Genomic DNA, 25093 nt, shown 5'->3' with positions numbered 1-25093 from the left:
GGTTTTTTGTTTTGTTTTGTTTTTTGTTTTTTTGTTTTTAATTCTTCCCCACAGTGCGTTCAGGGCCAGTGACCTCCAGCTACACAGAATGGCAAATCCTCGACAAGCCAGTCGAGGGAAAGTGATGTGGAACCTGTGGGGATTCCAAGGAGGGGGAATCTCCGTGGCTCCCCAGTTGAGGTAACAACTGAGACCAGTCAGTTGGTTCTCAACTTTGTTGGCTGCTATGGCCCTGAAGTGTTAAGTCAATCTCTAGGGTTGGCCTTTGGTCATCTGGAAGGGGAAAAAAAAAAAAAAGTCTTCAGGTTGTATTCATAAAGCTAGAATGGAGAAACACTGGTCTAGGTTCCTGAAGGCTGGGTAGAAAAATGATAGTGGTGGACATTCCTGGCTTAGGCAGAGGAGTGGACAGAAGACATGAAGGGTAGCCGAGGGCCTTGAATGCTGAGCCAAGAGACCTGGCCTTGAAAGGCACTATGGGAGGGAGACTGGGTCTATCCCTTCAAGTCCTCTGTCACACAGCTAGATGGAGGGCTGTTGCAAAGTTTCCATCATTTAAAAGATAATTTATTATTGGTGTCTGTGTGTGTGTGTGTGTGTGTGTGTGAGAGAGAGAGAGAGAGAGAGAGAGAGAGAGAGAGAGATGCATGTGAAGGTCAGAGGACAACTCTGTGGGGTCCACTTTCCCCTTTCCACCTTCCGTGGATCTAGAAATCAAATTCAGGTCTCCAGACTTGCACAGCAAGTGCCTTTACCTGTGAAACTGTCTTACTGGCCAAGTTTTGTTTGTTTTGAGACAGGATGGCACTGTGTAGCCCTGGCTGTCCTGGAACTAACTACACGCACCAGACTGGCCTTGAACTTACAGAGATCCACATGTCTCTGCCTCGCCAGTTCTGGACTAAAGATGTACGCCACCACTCCTGACTCTACCTGCCAGTTTTGATTATTTTCAAATAATCTTTGAAATGAACTGAAATTATACAATTTAAGAGGGGAAACTGTAACCATGTACCTCTGTTCATGTATTCATATGCATGGGTGCTAACATCAGGCACTCAAAGAGAGGCAAGGGAGCCTGCCTCGGGTGGGTGCACATCTGTAATCCTAGCACACAGTAGAGGATTACAGAGGGGAGGCTATCCTGTTCAGACCAGCCTGAACCATATAGTCAGGCCCTGTCTCAAAACAACCAAATCAAAACGTGGGGCCAGATGATGGAGCCCTTCAGTGAAGTAAACAAATGGATAGGGTTGGGCTTCTAGGGGAAAAGAAGTGGCCCAGGCCTATAATGCAGATGAAATGTCTCAGGTCAGGGTGACCTGTGGTCATTTCCATCGGGGCCAATCAGACCTCCAGTGTCCTCCTGTAGACAAGATCTTTCCTGTGCAGAAAAGCGGGTATGGGAAATACCTCTGCCTGCACACACTGTCTACAGATGTGGGCAGAAGTAAACAGCTTCCTGCAAAAAAAAAAAGCAGCATCTTGGAGTCAATGTTCTATCTGCAAAGATCTGCAAAGGTCTGCAGTTCCTCGGAATGGCCAACTTGACATATGCCACGGAAATACATTTGGTTGGCCGTGGGTGTGGCTCAGTTGGTAGAATGCTGGCAGGTGCCCAGTCTCCAGCACTGTATAAACTGGGTGCAGTGATGCACACATGCAATCCTAGCACTTGGGAGGTAGAAGCTTGAGGATCCCCTTATGAGTCATCTGAGGAGACGTAGTAAGTTCAAGGATAGCCTGACATACAAGAGACCCCATCTCAATAAAAGCAAAACAAAACTGAGCTAAACAAACAAACAAGCAAACAACCTGAAGCCAGAGAGATGGCTCTGAGGTTAAGAGCGCTTTCGACTCTTCCAGAAGACCCAAGTTTGGTTCCCAGCACCCAGGTCCTTTCACTTACAACTGTTATAACTCCAGCCCTATGGAAATCTAACTCCTTCTCCATACACACCTGCTCATGTGTGGCATGCATTCATCCAGACAGACATACACACATAAGCGTAAATAATAAAAAGAAATATTTTAAAAGTTCCTTTTTGGCCGGGCGGTGGTGGCGCACGCCTTTAATCCCAGCACTCGGAGCAGAGCAGGCGGATCTTGTAGTTCGAGCAGCTGGCTACAAGTGAGCTCCAGGAAAGGCGCAAAGCTACACAAGAAACCCTGTCTCGAAAAAACCAAAAAAAAAAAAAAAAAAAAAAGTTGCTTTTGCAGGCCTAGAGAGGTGGCTCAGTGGTCAAGGGCACTTGTTGCTCTTGCAGGGGACCCAGCATCCAACGGTGGCTCTCAGCTGTCTGGAACTCCAGTTTCAGGGTTCTGATGCCCTCTTCTGACCTCTGGAAGCACCAGATACACAATGTGATGCACACCTATACGTACAGGCAAAACAGTCATACACATAAATACATCTAAAAAAAGACTTTTAATTACTTTCAGGTAGGCTATTTTAGTGCCCCACAGAAAGGGTGGTTTTTTGTGCACTATCTTGCAATATCCTAAGAAAACCTTACAAATTTCCCATTTCTAAGTGGGAAATTTCTAAACTGAGGCAGAGAGAAGTAACACACCCGGTTCAAAGTCCTGAATTAGGTGTTTGCAGTGTCAGGATTTGAACTTGGGGATCTTGACTTCAAAGCCTTCATTTATTGCCATGTCAAACTTATCCTAATAGAAAGGATCATTTATTGCTTTTTTTTTTTCTGTGTGCCAGACAGTCTTGCTAAGCATTTTTCATCTGTTGTGTCATAGTTCACATTGGAATTCCAATATGTCTTTGCAGATGCGAAAACTGAGACTCAGTTTAAACAACTTATGTAAGTCAGCGCTCAGGGGACACAGTGGCCCTGTCCCATCCTCTAGGTTGGGCAGTAGGACTCTGCCCACCCCCCACTCCCAAAAATTCACAATGGTCACAAGCTACCTACCACTCAAGGTAGTGGTGATGGCCACCCAGGAAGAAACCATCCAGGTCACTGCCTAGGAGGAGGAGTTTTCTGGAATGATCCAATTGGGGGGTCAGATGAAAGAGACTTAGGGCTCTTTCTGAGGAGAAAGGAGCCATTTTTAATCAGTCTTGAGCACCTTTTTCAGGCAAGTTGGTAAAACTTACAGACCGAGGGAGGGCCGAAGAGTCCTTCTGGGGAGAGCCTCCCCAGCATTCTGTTGTGGAAACCGCTCACGGAAATATAGAAAATCGTTCATATTGACTATGGGGCTTCCCAAAGATGGCGGCTGTGCATTGACCTTATTTCATTAAGGCCTGGAGAGGGAACCTAGCAGGAATCACATACCCTGGGTCTCTCCAGCTGTGTGGAAGCTTGTTGTGACCTGGGACTGTGAGGCAGGGCTGCTGACTGAGTCCTAGCCATCGTGAAAGAGGCTTGGAAGACAGATGGTTCAGGCCTCCGCTAGGATCCTGGGCCGGTGGCTGCTCGGCCAGTCTGAGGCAGTGTGGTGTAGGTTGTCATGGGAAGGGGCCCAGTGCTCAGGCAGCAAGCTGCTGTGCTTCGACCTTGAGCTTTCCTGTGGGAAGGGACCGGCTTGACCCTCTGCAATTTGAACGTTAAGTTATCAAAGACAACTCACTTTCCACATACCCAGGAGACAAGCCCTCAACAGGCCCACAGAAACTGCCCTTGGAGTTTTCCCCAAAGGCCTGAGGGCCCCTCCTTGGAGCCGGCTCTCAGTGGAAAGGGGCTCTCGTCCAGATGGGCCTGGGCGCCAGCCAGCTGTTGAAGTTTCCAGCAAGAAGGCCAAAGGAAAGTACCTCAGCCTTCAAGTGACAGGTCACAGCCCTCCCACCCCCATGTCAGCTCACTTCCGGGGCCTCTTTCACCCCCCAGCTCTCTGGCAGTTTGGGGATTCATTCCTTCACCCGCTGCCCCCTTGAGTCTCCAGATTTTGAGAAACCCCAGAGCTGGTTCTGGGCCCAATCCTAGAAGTCACCCCTTCTCATGTGAGGTTTCCATTTCCTGGTGAGAGCTGCACTTTTTTACCAAGGGGCCCCCGGTTGCTAGGGTAACAGCAGGGTTTCCTGTAGCTGAGCTTCAATTGCAGGCAGATCTCTGTCTCCTCCACCCCCAGCTTCATCAGATGACTGACCCTTGCTGACTGCAGTACTTCTGCCGTGGCAACATGGGGGCAAACTGATAAAGCCCTGAACCCGACATCCCACCGCTTCAGTGAATGCCACCACCCCGATATGTCCGCTCTGTGCTGGAAGTAATTCAGGCCCCATCCCCCAGCAGCCCTCCCAGGCAGTTTGTGCTTAGCGTAACCTTGAACCTGGAAATGAGCCCTAAGCCCTCAGCCACGAAGCTCATAAGTGTCAGGGGAGAGGTCTCCTAAGTTGGGGGATGTGTAGGGCTGGAGACTGCAGAGTTGCAGGTCTCCATGGTTCCATCCTCTTTTCTAGTTCATTCCTTGCAAGTAAGTTATTTTTCCTCTTACGAAGCAGTATGGAGCTGTTTTAAGGCCTTCGTGTGCCAGCCGCCCTTCGTGGCGTGCCCTGGCCCTCCGTGGTTCCTGATTGCTTAACTTGCGTCTCCAGCCTTTCTGCTGAGCACTTGTGAGCTCAGCTCAGCTCTGCACTCGATTCGCTTCCTCTTTTCATTTATTTATAGGCAGTACACCTGTGTCCCTCTTTCAACAATGTGTCCCTCATTGTGGCTCTTGTCCCGGACACCTCCAGCCCATCGTCCTCACCCAGTTTCAGTAAGATATTTCATCCCATTTGCTCAAGTCTCTCACAGTGGTGATGGCCTTGTTCCATCAGAGTAAAGCCAAGTTTTCACAGCAGCCTCAGGTACTGGCTCAGACCATCCTGTCACTGTCCTTCTGTCTGCTGCCACCTCAGTCACACGGAGCTCTGTGTTGCCTCATACCCAGGCATCTGTTTGAGACCTCTGACTGGCCACCCAGGGTTACATCCTGTCACCTCTGGTCCCGCACACTGTCTTTCCTCCAGGTGCTTATTGTAATCCATGTGGGTGCATTTATCCCTGGGACCCATGAAAATGGGACTGTCCAGTCTTGAGTATGTCCTGCTGTGGTCTCAGGATTCAGAGCACTGCTGGCTGGGGTGGATGGTGGGTGAATGCAACATACTCAAGCTGAGATGATGTCCTCAGGGAGACACCTGGGAAGTCTTGCTTCTCATTTGCACTCGAGAAGACCTGGTTGGGAAGCCATTCTCAGTGACTTGGAAACAGGGAACACAGGGGCTCTGGATTCTGGGGTGCTAAGTGTCTTGACCTGGGACCAAATGTGGTGCTCAGCCTTGTTCTCCCCTCCCCCCACCCCTGCTTTTGCTCGCTCTCTCTCTCGCTCTCTCTCTCTCTCTCTCTCTTGTGTTTTTGGGTTTGTTTTGTTTTGTTTGAGACAGGGTCTCTCTGTGTAGCCCTGGCTGTCCTGGAACTCGCTCTGTAGACCAGGCTGGCCTGGAACTCACAGAGATCCACCTGCCTCTGCCTCCTGAGTGCTGGGATTAAAGACATGTGCCGCTGCCACCACCGCCTGGGTGGTCTCCCCTCTCTTACAAAGGGCACCTGCTGCCTGTAAGGATTGCTGAAAAGATAAGGGCAGATAATAGGCACACAGCAGGGCCTGGGACAGGGTTAGGTCAGTGGTCTTACCCAGCCTCCCTTCTCCTCCAGGTCCCTTTCCCACCCTGCTGTGACTGACTGTGTACTATCTAGTCCGGCCACTGTCACCTGAAAAGCAAAGTTCCTGGCTCCACCAGGTCTCCGGACATGAGACCAGCAGAAGGGAAAACAAGGAGCCAGGATGGAGAGTTACAGAGTACTAGGGTGGTCTCTCAAATTCTCTTTCTCTCTCCACAGCGGTTTTTGCTGCAGAACCCGACACCATGGCCAAAACAGTCCAGGTAAGGGTCACTCTTCCTCAACATCCTGCCCTTAGGTCTAGGAACCCCAGTATCAATAAGCCAGAGTCCCAGGTACCCTCAGCTAAGCCAGGTACCTTCAGCTAAGCTCTGCTACCTTCAGCTAACCCTTGGTACCCTCAGCTAACCCCTGGTGCCTTCAGATAATCCCTGGTACTCTCAGCTAACCCTTGGTACCCTCAGCTAACCCCTGGTACCTTCAGATAATCCCTGGTACTCTCAGCTAACCCTTGGTACCCTCAGCTAACCCCTGGTACCTTCAGATAATCCCTGGTACTTTCAGCCCCAAAGGAATAGAGGTGGTTCTAAACTCACAGCTCTCCATATGCAAGTCACCTGTGATGATACACAATGCAATCCCTAGTACACAAGGATGTGACTTGGCTCAAGTCCTGGGAAGTGCAGGGCTTCGGGACTGGCTGGATCTAAGAGCTTAGATGATAGAGTGAGGATTCTGCTTCTGTGGGCAGCTTTTTCTAGATTGCTTCATTCCTGAGAGGTCCTTCGTTGCCTAGGATGGGCATCATGTACCTCCGGGCTTCCATTCTCCTGTCTTCATAGACCCGGATACAAAACTTATTTCCAGTGGTTCCAGGTTTTATCCTTGTTGGCTGGGCCTGGGTGACATGCTTTTTGGAGTGGGAAGTTGAACTGACCCCACCAGAACTATGTGGCCCCAGGAAGGGAGATGGGCAACTAGACAGACACCAAATCACAGTGAGGTTGCTTATGCCCTGAAGAGGTGTTTTCCATGTCATACCCACTGGGGTTAAGTTTTCCTGGCCAGGAAGACTCTAACCTTGGTCTTTCACACTGTCTGACCACTCTGCTGGGGGATAGAATTTGAGACCAAATGGAACATTCTCTCCTGTGTGGCTAAGGGTGGTGTGAGGGCTTCCTCTGTATCAGGGTTTGCCTGAGAGAGGTCCCAGTTGGCTACCCTTATGGTGCAAACCTGGCATTGGAAGGGCAGGATGAGCTGAGGGATCCTCAGCTGACCCCCTTTTGTTACTTAATCCATCTCTGGAACTTCTGATCACAAAGCAGGCCTCTTACCCCCTGGCCGTACTGAGAGCCAATTTCACTTCTCATCCCTCACGTGACACCCAATGAACCAGGGATAGTCGCAGCTTGCAGAGAGTCGTGTTTATATGATACAAGGCAGACCCTCAAAATAGCTCTTGCCCAGCTTCCCTCCACACCCCTGAGGAGCGTGCTTTGTCCCACAGCCTCTCTGATCAGGCCGATCAGGGAAGAGTGTTCATTGTTGTGAGCAAAGCTCCAGGAGCTGTTGCTGCTTCCCTCTGTGTGTGTGTGTGTGTGTGTGTGTGTGTGTGTGTGTGTGTGTGCGTGCATGTGTGCGCGCTAGAGTTCCCGTGCAGGCAGTCGTCTGTCTAGGTAATGTTTATCTGTGTTCTATGAGTCCCAGGACACCTGTAGTAGCTGGGGTGGAGCCTCACAGGCTGGAGCCCCAGGGCCCAGGCTGCTCACCACCTGGCAACAGGGTCTGCTAAATATTTCAGGGTGGAAAGCATTCTCCCCACTCCCTCCACCCTGGGTATCTGCATCCAGAGTCCTGTCTGCACGGGGTGGGACAGGCTGATGACAGGTGGCCTGGGCCGCTGCACACGTGGCATTTAGGAATATAAACTTCCACAACGGGGCAAGTCATGGCCTGTGGGGGCTAGGCCTAGATGGTTTGAGGGGATGTTTCTATACCTTTATGTTAGCAGCCAGAGCTAAGGTCCACTCTGCTTGCTGTACCCATGACCGTGTGACATCTTGGAACATGGGGCTAGCAGGCAAGCACTGAAAAGACTTCTCTGTCACTGTGCAGAGCAGCATGGGAGGCTGAGCTAGATCCCCATTTGGTATGTCTTTCCGTGAATACATTGGCCAAGCCTGTGCGGGCCATTGGCCTCTTGTCTCCACTCAGCCCCTCTAGGCGGCTTTCAATCCTATGATCATAGAGACCTTGGGTATGTGACTGTGAGCTTTTGGGAACCATCTCAGAATCTATCCTGGCACTTACTGCCTCTAACACATCCCCTGTAATGATTCATCTCAGTTGTCAGCTTTATGTGCTCTAGATCCACCTAGGGAAATGGTCCTCTTGGCATGCTTAGGGAAGGATTCTCTCTCTGCCTCCCCCTTTTTAATTGAGAGTCTTGCTATGTAGCCCTGGCTGGCCTGAACTCGCTGTTTAGACCAGGCTAGCCTTGGACAGACAGAGGTCTGCTTGCCTTTGCCTCCCGAGTGCTGGGATTAAGGGGGTATGCCACCGTGCCCAGCTCTGGAGGGTTACCCTAATTAAGTTCATTGAGGTAGGAAGACTTACCCACTATGGGTAGCACCATTCCCTAGGCTGGGGTCCTAGACTGTATGAAAAGGAGAAAATGAGCTAAGCACAAGCATTTATTGTTCTCTGCTTCTCGACAGTGTAAGGAGCATGGCCAGCTGCTACCCCAGCTTCTCCATCATGATGGACTGCACCAAAATAAGCCCCTTCTCCCTTAAGTAGCTTCTGTTCAGGGTATTTTATCACAGTGACAGAAAAGAAGCTAAGGCATCCCTGCTATTGACCTTGAGAAAGTTTGAAATGGCTGCTGCTGCTTGACTGCTTTTAACCTACACAGAAGATGGGTTACACGGTTAAGCTTCCTGGAAAAAAAAAATGCAAAACCCTAGAAACAGTATCATGAAGAGCATCTCTGTTGAATGAGCAGAGACAGCAATACCAGGTGCAGGAGCCTTGCTTTGCCTAGGCCCTGACTGAGGTGGCATGCCCAGGGCAGCCAACAGGACTGCAGACTCTCCCTGACACGGCAACCCCATCTCCTGCTTCAGGCTCATTGTACCCCACACGAGTTGACAGACTCTGGGCATCGGCTCCTAAGCACTGTAACCTGGGGTTCCCTTCCCCAATGTTCTCACTGTCTCCCAGGCCTCTGCCAGGTCTCCTCTGTGCGGTAATTTCCACAGCCTCTCTCCCCAGGGTGGAGGGCCGCTGTTCCTCATCCCGTAGAACTCACAGGAACTCAGACATCATCTCCAGGAAGTCAGCTCTAATCTGCTCAGGATGTATTCTCAGTAATTCACTCGTCTATTTCTGAAGCAAATACCAAGGTGTGCCTAGATGTCCTAGGTCCTGTACTGGGGGCTGGGATACCTCAGTGAGCAAGATAGATGCAGTTCCGGCCTTCACAGGGTTTCTGCTCCAGCCCTGTGCTACTCTTAGCTGACTGGATTGTGGCTGCATCTACCATGTGGTTCCCTGCCAGCTGTGAGTTCTTACAGGTTCCTGGGCTTAGCACAAAGTAGGTTCTCACTGAGAGATGGATGGATGGATGGATGGATGGATGGATGGATGGATGGATAGTTGGGATGGATGGATGGATAGTTAGGTGGATGGGTGGATGGGCATGAAGATAGATGGGTATCTTGGTAGGTAGATGGAATGGCAGATGGACAGATTGATAGATGTATGGACAAATAAACAGACAGTTAAATGCATGGAAAGATAGACTGTAGCATAAATGGGCAAATGGTGGATTGGTGGGTAGATAGGTGGATGAATAACAAATGGATGAGTGGGTGGCTCTGGTTTCCTTGGAAATGAGAATCTGTGTGTTGGGGTCTAGGCATGATGGGGCACTGATGCCTGTTTATAGCTTGAAAGTGGGTCACCCTGGCACAGAGAGGAAACAGGTCTCCAGAAGCTGCCATCCCAGCAGGGGAGGCAGACAGTGCAGTACAGTAACTCCATGTTTGTCTTCAAGGAGAGGCAGGTGGGTGTCATTAGCTGAGGAAGAAGCCCTAGGCTATGTGATGGTCAGTCCTTCCCTTATGACCCGCCACACTATCCTGGCATCTGGCAGGGAGGGTGAAAGCTGGGTGTGCTAGAAGGAGCCATCTTTCCCCTTCCCAGTCAGGCCTCTGACATGCTGGCTGGTCACATGTCACTTGTCCTCTCTATTTTGGGTCTTTGAAATTTGAAGGTGCATTGCCTTTTTTCTCTAAGTGAGCCCCAGGACCAGTGGCAAGGAGATTGGATCTAGAGAGATGATAGACATGTGGGCTCAGGCAGGAGGAGAGGAAAATATCATGAGTCATGGCAGCAGCTGGCTGTCCCGGATAGACAGACCCCAAGAGGACCCGGCTCCCAGAAAGCTATTTCAAAGTTGGACATTCCAGTGCTGGTCCCAGCATCTCCAATGCTGAGCCATGGGGCTAGGAATCCATGCTAAGGAGTCCAACTGCTTTCCTCCCCACACCCTTACCCCACACTCCACCTGTCTCCCTCTTTAGCATTCTTCACCTCAGAAGAGAACCTCTTCGTTCCTTCATTCAACTCAGTTACATTTAGCAAGCCTCTCTGGTCTCCATTGCTAAGCCTGTGCTAGATGTGGGGATCCACTATTCTATGCAGTCATGTCCCATTCCTGACGGTTCCTGTCCTTGTGGAGTCAAGAGTCAAAGAGCTGAGTGGTGTCACTCACATGTAATCCCAGCACTCAGGTGGCAGAGGCAGGTGCATCAGGAGTTCAAGGTCAGCCTTGGCTACATAGTGAGTTCAAGACCAGCCTTGGCTACATGAGACCTCATGTCAAACAAACTAACGAACAACCCAAAAGGATCAAGAAGAAGGTTAGACTAAAAGTCTTTAAGGCCCTTTGCAAAGCAGACATCCTGGTCCCCTCTGCCCCCTTTTTCTCCACCCTAAAAGCTGATGGTCATTCTTTTTTGACATTGCTAGACTAGGATATACAGAGAGAAACACCAAATGGTTAGGAGGTAAAAATCCAGCTGGACGCTGTCATTTTTCCGATAACAGGGATTTGAGGGCCTCTTCTGGTCAGGCCTGACACTGGACCCCAGGTCCCTGGATCAGACTCTCCAGGGTGGCACTGTGCAAATGCAAATGTGGCAGGCCTCAGAAGGGCTGAAGAGGGCGGAGGGAGTCTAGGCAGGAGGTAGGGCCAGCATGCGCCTGTCTGCTGTCTGGCCTGTTTTCTCCTTCTTTGCCCAGGGCTGAGATCAGGTTGCAGGGGATTCACGAATGGCGGGAAGAAGGCTGTGTCCCTTTCTGGCCACCCGCCCTTTGAGAACTTTAAATAGCCGCCCTGCACCCACACATGCATGCCTCTCGAGAGTCAGCTCAGTGACCGAAGGCAGAGGACAGACAGATGTCTGGCTGGATTCTGTGGTAGAGCCACCAGGGGACACCGGACCATGACAGGACTCCCGTTTTGCCTGTCTGTGTCTCACTCCTTGGAGGCATAATCTGTGGGCTCCTTGGTCTCCCACTGCGCTCTCCGGCCTCCTGCTGCTCCTCCATCTACAGAACTTTTTCTGGTCTCCTTTTGGAACTAGTGTTGGGCTTAGCTGTTGTTCTGTAACTTACCTTTCTCCTTGGGTGTTTACTACAACCATTTACAGCTCATCTCTGCCACTGGGCGAGGGGCTCAACAAAATGAGATCTTTGGTTTTTCTGAATCCTTAGCCCTTGGCCCAGGGCCTGGCACGGATTATGTGCTGTGTGCCTGCCCAGTGACCGCCCCTGGTGTCCTGGATTTGCCCGGTGGTTCCCTCAGACCCCATACTTCTCCATACTGTATGGCTGACCCACATCTGACTCCTCCGTGAAGCAGACCATTGTGCATTCAGCTTTTGATCTGATGTCTGAGGTCTCCTGGCTCTCTGCCTTCCCTTCTGGCCTGCAGGGACCCTGCCAGCTTATCCTCAGATGCCGCTGCACAGCTCAGTTTACTGGGCCCCCAGGACCAATGCTCATCTTGGTATTGAATTTGAGAGCAGCTCTGGGTCCCTGTGAAGAGCTGGCAGCTGAGGGGAGCCGGGAAGAGGGGCTAGGGTTTGTGGGGTTCCTTCTCATGGTTTGGTTGTAGACCTTCAACACTCCTGCAGTGGCTAATATATCTGTGATAGTGGAGATAAGAAGCTTGGTAAACTGTAAAAATGCTGTGAAAAATGCCCACATAGTGAGACCCTATCTCAAAACAAACAAAAATAAGGGGGGGGGGTGACACCTGAGAAACAACACCTGTGATTGACCTCTGACCTCCAGCTACACACACACACACACACACACACACACACCCCGCAGGTGGGGCTCTTGTCACTCACAGGGCTCATTTCCAGCCCGCCACTCAGCCACACTTGAACCTCTCCTGGTGGTGCCAAGTGATGAAGGGTGGGAAGCCTTGGCCAAGCCACCCTCCCTTGGAGGAAAGGCACTGTCCTTTGAGCAGGCTGCATCTGATAGTTCTGAAGAGTCAGCCACACCCTTCCCAGGTGACCTCAAACCTTTTTTTTTTTCCTCTGGGGAACAGAGCTCAGCCTGAACCAGAACTAACGGTCTGTCCTGGGTCCAGGCCCAAGGTCGGAACTCACCCTCTGCTTCTCTCTCCACAGGGTGCGATGTACCGAGGCTCCGTCCATGACTTCCCAGACTTTGATCCAAATCAGGATGCCGAGGCTTTGTACACAGCCATGAAGGGCTTCGGTGGGTGTCGACCCCCCAAGAGTGGGTCCTATGGGGAGGAGGGTGCATGGGAGCTAGCCAGTCCCCCCAACATGTGGCCTACCCTCAAGTCATTTGTGGTATTCTGTGACTTTTCCTAGAGAAAGATGAACAGACTTTACCCAGTTAGGGCACTAACAACAAACCAAAGACACCATTCCACTCATCTAGTTTGATAAACCAGTGAGTTTATTGGGGTTACTTACAGGAGCATAGGTGACCCCCAAAACAGCCACATGACTGAAAACCCCACTCACTGGAAAGCTGCGTCCTTAGTAACGCCTGTCTCCCTGCAGACAGCTCCACCAGAGAAGCTTGCCTCTCTCCAGCCATTGTTACTGCTTTCAGAATCTTGGAGCCTTATGGTCCATGTCTCAGTCTGGGCTTTCTGAATCTGCTAAGGTCCCTGAACTTCTGCTGAGCCTTGTAAATTTCATGAGCTTCCAAGTCTTAGGAGCCTTTTTTCTCCATCCTTGAGAGAATGTCTCCTTTGCCTGGAAATGGATCCACCAAATAGCTGTTGGTGGGGGAGGAGCCTGGAATGTCGCAATGTGGTTTTGTTTTGTTTTGTTTTGTTCCTGTTGCTAGGGATTGGACCCAGGATCTCATGCAGGCCAGACAAGGGCTCTGCTTCTGAGCTTATTTAATTGAATTTTTTTGCCTCTTTTCATATTTTATAAATTTACAATAAAATGTGTCAAACCAAAAAAAAAAGTGTGTGTGTGTGTGTGTGTGTGTGTGTGTGTGTGTGTAACCACTAAAGAGATAAAGATAAAGAATACTGAAGCCTTACCCACAGAACTGAGTTTAAGGAATGGACCTGGTTAGTATAGCTGGGAACCTTGAGTTGGCACGCTCCTGGTGACTCCCTGCCTTTCTTCAGGGTGACCACTGACCTGAATTTGTGCTTATCGACACCTTTGCTTGTCTGCAGTTGGCAGAACATAAGCTGTTAGGACATCTGGGTTTTTCTAAGTCAAGTGCATCGTGAAGCCTTGTCAAAGTCCTCACCTGTCTCTGTGCCCACTTCCTGTATCTGTGCCACAGAGAGCTCAGTCAGGGACCCTCTGAGCTCAGGTGTTGTGAATGCAATGACTCTTCTCTGTGGGGACTTAGGTCCCTTTAGACCAGTGGCTCTCAACTTTCCTGATGTTGTGACCCTTTAATACATAAAATAATTTTGTTGCTACTTCATAACTAATTTTCTACTGTTAAAAATTTTTTGGGTTTTTTTTGTGTTTGTGTATTTGGTTGGTTGGTTTTTGTTGTTGTTGTTGTTGTTTTTAATATTTTTTAAACTTTATTTTATGTGCATTGGTGTGAAGGTGTCAGATCCTCTGGAACTGGAATTAAAGACAGTCGTGAGCTGCCATGTGGGTGCTAGGAATTGAACCCGGGTCCTCTGGAAGAGCAGCCAGTGCTCTTAACTGATGGGCCATCTCTCCAGCCATGTTTGTTTGTTTTTTGAGACAGAATTTCTCTGTATAGCCTTGGAGCCTGTCCTGGAACTCGCTCTATAGACCAGGCTGGCCTTGAACTCACAGAGATCCGCCTGCCTCTGCCTCCCACTTGCTGGGATTAAAGGTGTGCACCACCACTGCCCAGCAACTGTTTTGAATTGTAATCGAAATATCTTATACTCAGGATAGCTGATTTGAGGGGTGACCCACAGGTTGAGAACCAATGCTGCCGCCTTCTTGTTGAGAGCAGAAGATTTCTGCTGATAACCTGCAGGAGCTGCAAGGCCTCTGCTTGATAAAGGAAGCAGCCCTGGAGGGCTTCCTGGAGGCAGGCTGGGCATGGTGACAGTGTAACCAAATACACTAGGCTTGCATCTTGCCGAGCAAGTCGAAATATGCACAGTAGAGATTGGTGAAGGAAGATTCCCTGCGGCAGGTGGGGAGGCCGGCAGTCATTTTCAAGGCAGCGTTCTCGCTGAACAAACCAAGCATGGGCATTTTAATGCAGGCCTGTACAGATTCACACAGCCATGGGAGTGAGCGCGCCCTCGGGTTAGGGGTACAGTCCCAAGCATGCTCACTTTAAAGTGACATAAATGCCTCTGGGCATGCTTCCCTCGAATCATGAAGCCTTCGGTGCAAACAGTCGAAAGGACATTTTTTGGGTTTTTTTGTTTGTTTTTGGTAAAAGGACGTTTTGAAAGCGCTTGAAGTTAGCACGGGAGTCTGAGCCTGAAGGCCCTGTCTTGTTTAGTCACTAACAACAAGTGCCCTCAACTCTTCTAGGCAGTGACAAAGAGTCCATACTGGAGCTGATCACCTCCCGCAGCAACAAGCAGAGACAGGAGATCTGCCAGAGTTACAAATCCCTCTATGGCAAGGTAAACATGGCGGCTAGAAGGCCAAGGGAGAAGGGGACCTTCACTTCCTGTCTTGTCATTCAGGATCCTTTCCTGGCATTCCTCTCCACTCTGCCTGCATGCTGGCTCTTCCCACCCTGCTCTTACTTGTCCTTCGGTCTCTCGCGTCATCTGAGTACCCTGGGCTGGGCACTGCAGGTGTTAGGCCATAGCCACTCTCTACACTCCCGGATCGTAGAAAAGACAGACAGTGGAGGGGGAGGATGTTGAGGGCATGTTGAACCTGCGTAGCCCACTTGCTAGCTACATGACTTGGGGCAGTGGCCTGAAGTCTCTAGAATCTTCTGTAAGGGGCGATGGTGGTGTCCCCTCCCGAGAGCTGGATTCAGCAAGGCCTTGGACCAGGCACAGAAAGCATTCACTTATCACCCATTCCTACCACGGTGCTCCTCCACCCCCAGGACCTCATTGCCGACTTGAAGTATGAGTTGACCGGGAAGTTCGAGCGGCTGATTGTGAACCTGATGAGGCCGCTTGCCTATTGTGATGCCAAAGAGATTAAAGACGCCATCTCGGTAAGAAGCATGGGTCCGAGTGTGCACTGGGGGTGCAGACAGGGGTGATAAGTTCTGGGCTCTGCCACAAGCCCACCCAGCCCATGTGTCCTGCTTTAAGAGGCAGCCTGTCCCAGATGGGTTTCCTAGTCTTCTGCAGCCTGACAGATGTGGACAGATGTTAGGGAAAAGCAGACCCTGTAAAATGGGGCCTTTGTTCTGATCCCCGTGCCAGGGGTTATAGTCCTGAGAAGGTGGAGACATGGAGACAAATGCTGTCCAGTACACTAGAAGTTCAAGGACACAATGAAAACTAATTATTGCAAGGCACTGGGTCTAAGAGGACCAAGTTGAGCCCAAAAGCCTGCAGAGGCTCTGGTGGATAGGAGTGCAGGGGACATTCCAGGCTGGGGGCTGTGTGTGTGTCCAGGTTTCAGCAAGACTTAACCTGTTTAAAGCAGAGGGATGCCCTCTAGGAAGAGGGGCCAAAGGCCCTTGATTAGGCGTGGTAGTGCAGGCTAGCAGTCACAGCACTGGGGAGTGGAGGCAGGAGGATGGTAAGTTTGAGACCATAGCCTCGGTTACAGAAAAGACCAAAAAGGGGGAGAGGGGAGTGGGGCGTTGGGAAGATGGCTCAGTGGGTAAATGTTGGCTCTTGCAAGCATGAAGACCTGACTTCAAATTCTCCATAAAAGCCAGGCACCTGTAACCCCTACCTTGTAGAGAGTGGGAACAGAGATCACCAGAGCCTAGTGGTTAGTCAGCCTAGCCAGAACAGCAAGTTCTAGGTTTAGTAAGAGATCCTGTTTGAAAAAAACTAAAGTGGAGAATGGTAAAGAAGACACCTGAAGTTGACCTCTGACCTCTGCATGCATATACTTGCATGTGTACACACACACACAAAGCCCCCGATTTAGGGTGTATGACTCAGTGGTAGAGTGCCTGCTTTGAAGCTCTGGGCTGGTTCCATCCATAGCATCCTGAAAAATGTACACAAAGTCCTTGATTATACCTGGCACTTTAAAGTTTATAAAGTCTATGACCTCTGCCATCATTGAGTTCCCACACATAGATTCAATTCATGAGTGGATACACTTGGCCATGCGAGAATGTATTGCTTTCTTGGTCAGCCTTAGAATTTGGCAGCTCAACAAAGAGCTTTCCCATTGTATGGGTGAGAAAATTATGGCCAGAAAGATGAAGTCATTGTTGTTGTTGTTGAAGGTTTTATAAATGTTCACTTTATGTACAAAGTGCTGGCATGCTTCCTCCATTGGGTGGGTAACTTGGAGAATCCATTCAAAGATCACTCAGTCCGACTTAATGAACACCATGTACTCTACAGACAGGACTCTGGCAATACACATTGAGGCTCTATTTCCCATCAGGCTGTGAGGATTTGTGCAGGAATGTCAACCCTGGTGTGATCTCTGCAGTAAACTTTTACTATTCTAGCAAAGTTGCCAGTGCCCCATCTTGCTTTCGGTGGTGATTCTAGAAGGAAAAAAATGCAAGATTGTGTTGGTTTTCCAATTTTTATTTATTTACTGAGTCAGGGTATCATGTAGCCCAGGCTGGCCTTAAACTCCTAAGCCTTCTACCTCTGTCTCCTAAATACTGGGACTAGAGTTCTGTGCCTATTATGCAGCACTGGGTCAAACCCGGGACCTTATTGCATGCTGGGTAAGAACTATACCAACTGAGCCACATCCTTAATCCCAAGATTGCATTTCTTAGTGAGAAGTCAAGACAGCTGCTGTACACGTGGGACTAGAACCCATGCCTTGAGTCTTAGGGTGGCATCTCCCAAATGATGCCTGAGAGCTGAACCAAAGACACCATGACTACAGGAGGTGTCACAGCTCAGGCTGCCCCAGGGTCCCCTTGTGGCTAAGGGCTTCCCATTCTGCTCTGCCCCACATGTTCCTTCTCTCCTGCAGGGCATTGGCACAGATGAGAAGTGCCTCATTGAGATTTGGCCTCCCGGACCAATGAGCAGATGCACCAGCTAGTGGCTGCGTACAAAGACGGTGAGATGGGCGGGAAGGACACTCAGACTGCAAGGGTGGGGACACTGAAACTAACCACCCACCTTCCCTCTGACCATCCATCTCTCTACCCATCTATCCATCCCTCATCCTTCTAGCCATCATCACACTACCCATCCACATACCATCCATCCATCCAACATCCGTCTGTCCTCTCATACATCCACCCATCATCCATCCACTCACTCATCCATCCATTCGCCATCCACCCACACATCCATCAACCCATCCATCTACTGTTCATCCATCTATCTTCCCATCCATTTACCACCTACCCATCCTTCTACCCATCATCTACCCACCCATCTATACACCATTTATCCATGCATCTAACACCCATCTATCTTCCTGTCCATACACTCATCAAACCATCTATCCTCCCACTCATCTATCCATTTACTCATCCATATCCATCTTCCCACCCATATATATCCCTCTATCTATCCACCATCTTTCTGTCCATCCATGCAGTAAGTACCTGTTCTGTGCCAGACAGTGTTCAGGTTCTCAGGAGATGGTGGTAGATAAAAGCAGTGTAGTCTCTAATAGCTGGAACTTGTAGCCTCGTGAAATAACAATGAGTCTCAGAGAAAAATAATAATGACAGACAGTGGTCAGATTTTATGAAGGAAACAACAAGAACCAGACATTCCTAAGAGAGGACCAATGTCAGAAAACCTGTCTTAGGAGGAAGTGAGGTGCTTGTTGTATGGAGAAGGGAACAGCAGTACATAGACCCCTCTGCAGAAGTGAGTTAGGTGAACCAGATGAGGCTGAAGAGGTAGAGGGTGAGTTAGGACTTTGTAACCAAAAGAGCACTGACATTTTACTCAGAGTCCAGTGACAGGTCAGGGGTGTTGCAATCGGATATGAACTTTATGACAGCTGCCTCATCACTGTGGGTGGAAGAACCCTCTGTCCAGGTGAGGATGATGATCCAGTGGGATGGTACAAGGGGACAGAAGTAGGAAGAATCCACTTCATTGTGTCCTGGTGCTAGCAGCTGTGAAGAGACACTTGTCAGGGCTGCCATGCAGATTGGATTGGGGTTTATAACAATAGCTAATCATACGGGGTGGGGCAAGCAAATGACCTCTGTTCTGGATCCTAGAGGCTTGGGGTGGGGGATGAGACTAGAGCCCCTGTGTTCCTTCCACAGCCTATGAGCGAGATCTGGAGTCAGACATCATTGGAGACACTTCTGGCCACTTCCAGAAGATGCTGGTGGTGCTGCTCCAGGTGGGTCTGTGTGCAGACATATGCCCCTTTCTACAGCTCTCCCATGCGAGCCACAGGGTCCTTTCACTGCTTCTCAAACAAGTGGCCCTGGAGGACTGCAGGGTGTGAGGGCCTCCTCTAGGCCGGCCTCCTTCACTGCCCATTCCCATTTGTTTTATCCTCTGGAGCCAGAGAGGCCACTCTGAAGCCTAGGCTCAGTCTGTTGGTCTACCCTTGTCCCAACGCCATGCTTTACACAGGCTTATGCCCTATGGAGACCCAGATGCCTCATTCACAGCCTCCTTCCCCTCCTCATGTACCTTGAACTCCCTTCTGGGATTTCAGACCTTAGAATACAAGTCCCAAATCCTCATGGGTAAATTCTTGGGTTAGGGGGATGGGAGGCCCTAGTTTTAGCACACAAATGTGCAGTTCTAGGCTGGACATGATTATATGTCTAAGATTCCAATGCTCAAGAGGTAGAGGCAGAAGGATCAGTGTAAGTTCTAGGCCAACCTGGTCTACGTAGTAAGTTCTGGGTCAGCCAAGGCTACATAGTTAGACCCTGGACCACCCTTTACCCCTTGGGCATTATTGTCATGACATGACCTGGAGAGTGCCAAGACCTGTGGCCTTGCCCTCTAGAGCTCTGTCTTCAAAGTACAGGGCTTTTGTCTGCCGCCCTGGGATGGAGGTACCAGAAGGACTTCAGTCTTTCCCAAGACTCCTGTTTGGTCAGGGAGAGGCTCCCTACAACTCTCTACAAAATAGACACTGGGCATTTCTCCTGCTCAGTCTCTCTCATGGGCCTCCCCCTGGCTCCATACACTGGAAACACACACTCCCTTGTCTCTCCATCCAGGGAACCCGGGAGAATGATGATGTTGTGAGCGAGGACTTGGTCCAACAGGATGTCCAGGTAAGTGATACTGATGGAGGTCTCTATGGCTCTGCCAGGAGCCTTGTGGGAGGGGAAAGGTCAGAGGCTTTGAGGTGGGGTGGGGGTGAAGTCTTGTATCGAGCACCAAAAATCCCTGAATCACAGTGTGGTTTTTATAGAATTTCACCAGGAAAAGAGAGGTAGGGTTTCTTTCAGAGGTAGCATGTATTGTGTGAAGTCAGCAGGTGTGTTGGAGGAAAATGGTAACCTGCATTTGATCCCCAGCACCCACGTAGAAAGCTGAAGACATCACCTCAGAAAAACCAAAAAAAAATAAAAAATAAAAAAAAAATATCAAGCAAACAAGGTGGACAGTTCCTGAGGAACAAAACCCGAGGTTGACCCTCTGACACCCCTCTACCACCCATGCCCACCCACCCAGCCACACACAGAGAGAGGAAACTATGGGAGCTTTGGAAAGGGAGAGAAGGAAAGCATTCATCTAACAGACCACGGGGGTATTTTTGGAAGAAGGGAGGATGTCCAGCCTGGGCAGTAAAGGTTGAGTGGGAGCGTCCACAGAAAGAGGGGGGTGAGCAAAGGTCAAGAGGTCACCGGTAACTGCTGCGTTCCGGATCAGGTAGCTGCTCAGAGGGTGTCCCGTCTCCCCAGGTTTGTTCTTTCCTTTACATCTCACCCCACTTCTTCCTTCTCAGGACCTGTACGAGGCGGGGGAACTGAAATGGGGAACGGACGAGGCCCAGTTCATTTATATCTTGGGAAACCGCAGCAAACAGCACCTCCGATTGGGTGAGTTCCCGAAAACCGCAGCTCCTCCAAGAGGGACACCGAGAACCCCTTTCTCTTTCCCTTTTCTACTGATGGAGCAGGGGAGCCACTTCATCTCAACCAAATACTAGCCCTGCTGTGGCTGTGTCCTTCCTTACCAGAGTCCTTGCCAGGACAGCCCTGTCTCAAGAGTCCTGGACAGCAAATAAGACACAACTGTGTCACCCCCCAGCCACCGCACCAAATGCCAGCCCCTGCCTCCAGCCAACATTTGATTATTGGCTATTATGTCATCCCCTTCGAAAGTCTCTGGTCTTTTGTTGTTGCTATGGCAACAGTTAGATGTCATGTCTGTCTGTCTGTCTGTCATCTCCCTCAGTGTTTGATGAGTATCTGAAGACCACAGGGAAGCCCATTGAAGCCAGTATCCGAGGGGAGCTGTCTGGAGACTTTGAGAAGCTGATGTTGGCCGTGGGTATGTACTGGGGGCCGCAAAGGAGTCTGGGATGTCATCCCAGAAGTAAGGGGACAGGAAGGAAAGGGATTCCCATGGGGTGGAGTTAGAGAAAGCAGGAAGTAGAGGATTGATTGAGCAGCATGGCTGAGGCTGGGGATGGGAAGGAACTCAGCCTTGGACACTGGTGTCCTGTGTGATGAGGGTAGAAAACATCCACCTTAGACTGGGAGAATCTGCTCGCCAGGCACCACGCTGTATTAGGTATCCCGCTCAGCTGGGGCAAGTCACCTAGCCTAGCCGGACCTTGGTTTCCTCAGTGATTAAATGAAGGTGAGGGGGGATGGCTGGATTTACTGAGTTCTTCACCAGTCTGGTATTTTAAGAGTCGGCATAGACAGGCCACAAGTTAGTTGGTTTTTGTTTATGAGACACGGTCTCATTTGGCCCAGGTTGGCCTTGAATTATGAGGTCCGCTGAGGCTGACTCTGGACCACCTACTTCCGCCTCTGCATGTGCACACACGCCACCATGCTTGACTTTGTTGGCGCTGGGGACTTTGTGTGTACAAGGCAAGGACTCCCTCTACCACTGAGCTGCATGCCCAGCCTCGTTTCTTGCTTTCTTTTCTTTTCCTTTCTTTATGTTTTTTTTTCTTTAATTTATGTGCATTGGTGTTCAGCCTGCATGTATGTCTGTATGAAGATGTCAGATCTGCTGGAACTTGGGTTACAGACAGTTGTGAGCTGCCACGTGGGTGCTGGGAATTGAACCTGGGTTCTCTGGAAGGGCAGCCAGTGCTCTTAACCACTGAGCCATCTCTCCAGCCCTCTTCTTTCTTTTGACTTAATTAATTAATTAATTAATTAATTAATTTGTTTGTTTGTTTAATTTTTGAGGCAGGCCTTAACTCACTGTGTAGCCAAGATGACCTTGAATTTCTGACCCTTTTCCCTCCGTCTCTAGAGGGCTGGGATTATGGTGTGCATCACTCCCAACCAACCACAAACACAAACACACACACACACACACACACATACTTACACACACACAGGCAAACACGCTTCCCTTGTGTTTAAAGCTGGAGGTACTCTGAGGCTGAGGACAGTCAGAAGCCAGGACTCCTCCTGCCTTTGAACTTGGTGGCCCCCAAAAGTTAGGAACAACTGGTAGCACCATATGCAATCCCATCACTAGGGACGCCTGAGGCAGCCAGACTGCAAGTTTAAGGCCTGCCTGGGCTACAAGAATAAATGTGAGGCTAGCCTGGGCAATTTAGCAGAGACCGTCTCAAAGTAAAAAGTAATGAAAGGATGTGGACTCTGTCTCAGTCACTTCCCAGCACACCCAAGGCTAGAAATGGAGGAGAGGGAGGGAGGAGGGAGGGGGAAGGGAGTGAGCCCCCATAGGTGCCTTCCCTTTTCCGAGGCAATGGAGATAACTAATCCTCATCTCCCTTTTCCCTCCTTTCCAGTGAAATGCATCCGCAGTACCCCAGAATATTTCGCTGAAAGGCTATTCAAGGCCATGAAGGTATGTAGTGGGGTTAGTGGAAATGAGGTTGGGGGAGGGAAGCCTCTCCCTGCACCCTCAAGACTGCTGGGATTTTACCAAATCCTTGGTGTCCAGTGCCTAAAAGAGCCTGTTGTGTGATAGAATACTGTGACCAGGGGTGGGGAGAAAAAAAAAAAAAAAGATTCTGACCAAAATCAACTTAGGGGAGGAAAGGATGTATTGGCTCATACTTCTAGGACACCGTCCATCATGGAGGAAAGTAGGGCGGAACTGAAGTAGAAATCACGGAGGGCCCGCTTGCTGACACACTCAGGTTCATGTTCAGCTAGCTTTCTTATATAGCCCAGGATCACTTGTGTAGGAAGTGGTGCCTTCCACAGTGGTTAAGAGCGCTGGCTGAGCCAGCAGCGGTGACACGCGCCTTCAGTCCCAGCACTCGGGAGGCAGAGGCAGGTGGATCTCTGAGTTCAGTGCCAGCCTGGGCTACAGAGCAAGTTCCAGGACAAGTTCAAGGCCACACAGAGAAACCCTGCCCCCCCCCCAAAAAAAAAGGAATTAAAGCGGAGCAAAGTGGTTCATACTTACAATCTCACAGCTTGGCATGGTGAGGCTGTGGATTAGTAGTTCAAGGTCATCCTGAACCTGGTCACAAAAGCACAAAGTCAGGCTGGCAGGTACTTTAGTTCAGTCCTTGGAGACATCATGGTGGAAGGCGAGAACAGTTTGCCAAAGGTTGTCCTCTGACTTCCACACACACTCCATGGCGTGTGCGTATCCACCCACACAAATAAATAAATGTTATTTTTAAAAGTTTTATGAGTTGGAGATATGGCACAGGGGTTGGGGCACTTGCTACTCTCCCGGAGGACCTGAGTTCAGTTCTTAGAGCCTATATCCAACAGTTCACAGCTGCCTGTAACTCTAACCTGATCTCATGCCCTTTCCTCTTCAGTCACCTACACACATATGGCATGTATACAAATAGATACAGAGATAAAAATCAAAGTATCTTTGAAAAGTTTTAAACTAAAAAAATAAGTAACAAATCAGAATATTCCTACGTGTATCAGACCATTTTAGAAAACACTTTGGTGGGGCTGGAGAGGTGGCTCAGTGGTTAAGAGCACTGACTGCTCTTCTAGAGGTCCTGAGTTCAATTCCCAGCAACCATATGGTGGCTCACAACCATCTGTAATGAGATCTGGCGCCCTCTTCTGGTGCACAGGCAATCCAGGCAGAACACTGTAAATAGAATAAATAAATAAAAAATATTTTTTAAAGAAAAAGAAAACACTTTGGTTTCTGTCAGTAATCTCTCCACAATCACAATGCTGATCATTGTGACCAGGCAGCTGGTTTCCCTCTAGGCATGTTCCAAAGGACAGCATTTCCCAATCTTTCTCTCATATGACACCGAAACCTGTGACATTTCCTTGGCACATTAGAGTAAATGAACATTTGCTATGAGAGATCCAGGAGCATGCGCTGTCCCAGCCCTTCTCGGCTACTCCAAAAGTGCAGAGCGGATGGTCAGACATTCCCCGTGAGCACTGTCCCTCATGTCCTCCAGGGCCTGGGGACTCGAGACAACACCCTGATCCGCATCATGGTCTCCAGGAGCGAGCTGGACATGCTTGACATTCGGGAGATCTTCCGGACCAAGTATGAGAAGTCGCTGTACAGCATGATCAAGGTGAGCGGGCTTTCGGGGGTGAGGAGAAGAGCAGAGGGTTCCCACCACCACCAAGATCTTGGAAACCTTTACACAGGAGCATGCAGGTCTTGAGCCTTCCAAGAACTCTTGCTTTAGGGCATTTTTTGAGGAAGTTGAAGCCCCAGGGGAGCTGGTAGCAGGAACAACTTGAAAGAAGGTGCGGAGGCTGGAGAGATGGCTGGGCTATTAAGAGCACTGGCTGTTCCTGCAGCCAGGTTCGGTTCCCAGCACCCACCTGAGGGGTCACAACTATCTATAATTGTAGTTCTAGGGGATCCAATGCCCTCTTCTGGCCTCTACAGGCACATGTGGTGCACATGCGTACATGCAGGCAAACACTCATACATATAAGTAAAGATAAATAAAACTTTAAAAAGTAAGGCATGACTGGATCGTGCAGGGCTTGCAAAGAGATTTAAGGACCAGGATGCTGTCCCAAGGGCAGTGGGTGTCCACAGTCTCTGCAGAGAAGTTCACTGAAGAACACAAGTGAGCACTAATTAGAGAACCCTAGAGCCTGCTGGGTAATTAGTACTATCTCAGGGGTGGCCATCCCATGAGCCCTTGCCAAGGTTTTATAGGCCGACAGGGGAAAAGATCCAATTTGTACTCATAAATGGTGTCTAAAGAGGATTTTTATGGGTGTCATGCCCTGGACATTCCATGGGGAAATAAGTCTGGCAGAGTCCAGAATAAGCAAAGATACTGTCGCACAGGGCCTCTACCCTAGAACTTCACATAGCCGTTAATATTTTGAGGTCCATTCCAAAGCCTCAAGGACTAAGTCATCTACATCATCGTATTTGCTTGACTTTGAGCATTTTCCCATGGGTTTGTTCATGGAACTGTACTTGCTTGAAATGTTTCCCTTGGATGTGATGCACCAGGGACAGTGGAATGCCAGGGCCATGGGAGGACAGCAAGTCTCTCAGAATTCCATGATTAGTGAAGTCAACATGTCAGTGAGTCATTATTACCGGAAGTATTCGTACCTCAGGAAATGTGGCAAATGGCATACTCCAGAGACTCGCTCCTTCCTGTCTTTCCCAGAGAGCTGATGACTGGATAGTGACTGGCACTGCACTGTTCGGTGGCCTCAGCCACTGCAGGCGGGAGGAGAGGCAGGGCTGGTGTGAGCGTTCTGCCCCTCCC

At 49.8% G+C, this 25093-nt stretch overlaps 1 protein-coding gene across 1 annotated transcript in view; it reads left to right on the top strand.

Moving 5' to 3' along the window:
* Window positions 1-25093, top strand: part of Anxa6 (annexin A6) — a 49821-nt gene that overhangs the window by 5706 nt on the left and 19022 nt on the right. Inside the window, 12 exon segments of the mRNA XM_028880033.2 lie at window positions 5847-5890; window positions 12341-12431; window positions 14696-14790; window positions 15231-15344; window positions 17264-17294; window positions 17297-17353; window positions 18531-18610; window positions 19452-19508; window positions 20186-20279; window positions 20638-20733; window positions 22187-22245; window positions 23798-23920. Of these exon segments, the coding sequence (XP_028735866.1) occupies window positions 5873-5890; window positions 12341-12431; window positions 14696-14790; window positions 15231-15344; window positions 17264-17294; window positions 17297-17353; window positions 18531-18610; window positions 19452-19508; window positions 20186-20279; window positions 20638-20733; window positions 22187-22245; window positions 23798-23920 (915 nt within the window). The 5' untranslated portion in view covers window positions 5847-5872.

The sequence above is a fragment of the Peromyscus leucopus genome, chromosome 8b (genome assembly GCF_004664715.2).
Source record: "Peromyscus leucopus breed LL Stock chromosome 8b, UCI_PerLeu_2.1, whole genome shotgun sequence".
Classification (NCBI taxonomy): Eukaryota; Metazoa; Chordata; class Mammalia; order Rodentia; family Cricetidae; genus Peromyscus; species Peromyscus leucopus.
Note: the sequence above shows the minus strand (reverse complement) of the source record. Positions and strands in the feature narration are given on the sequence as shown.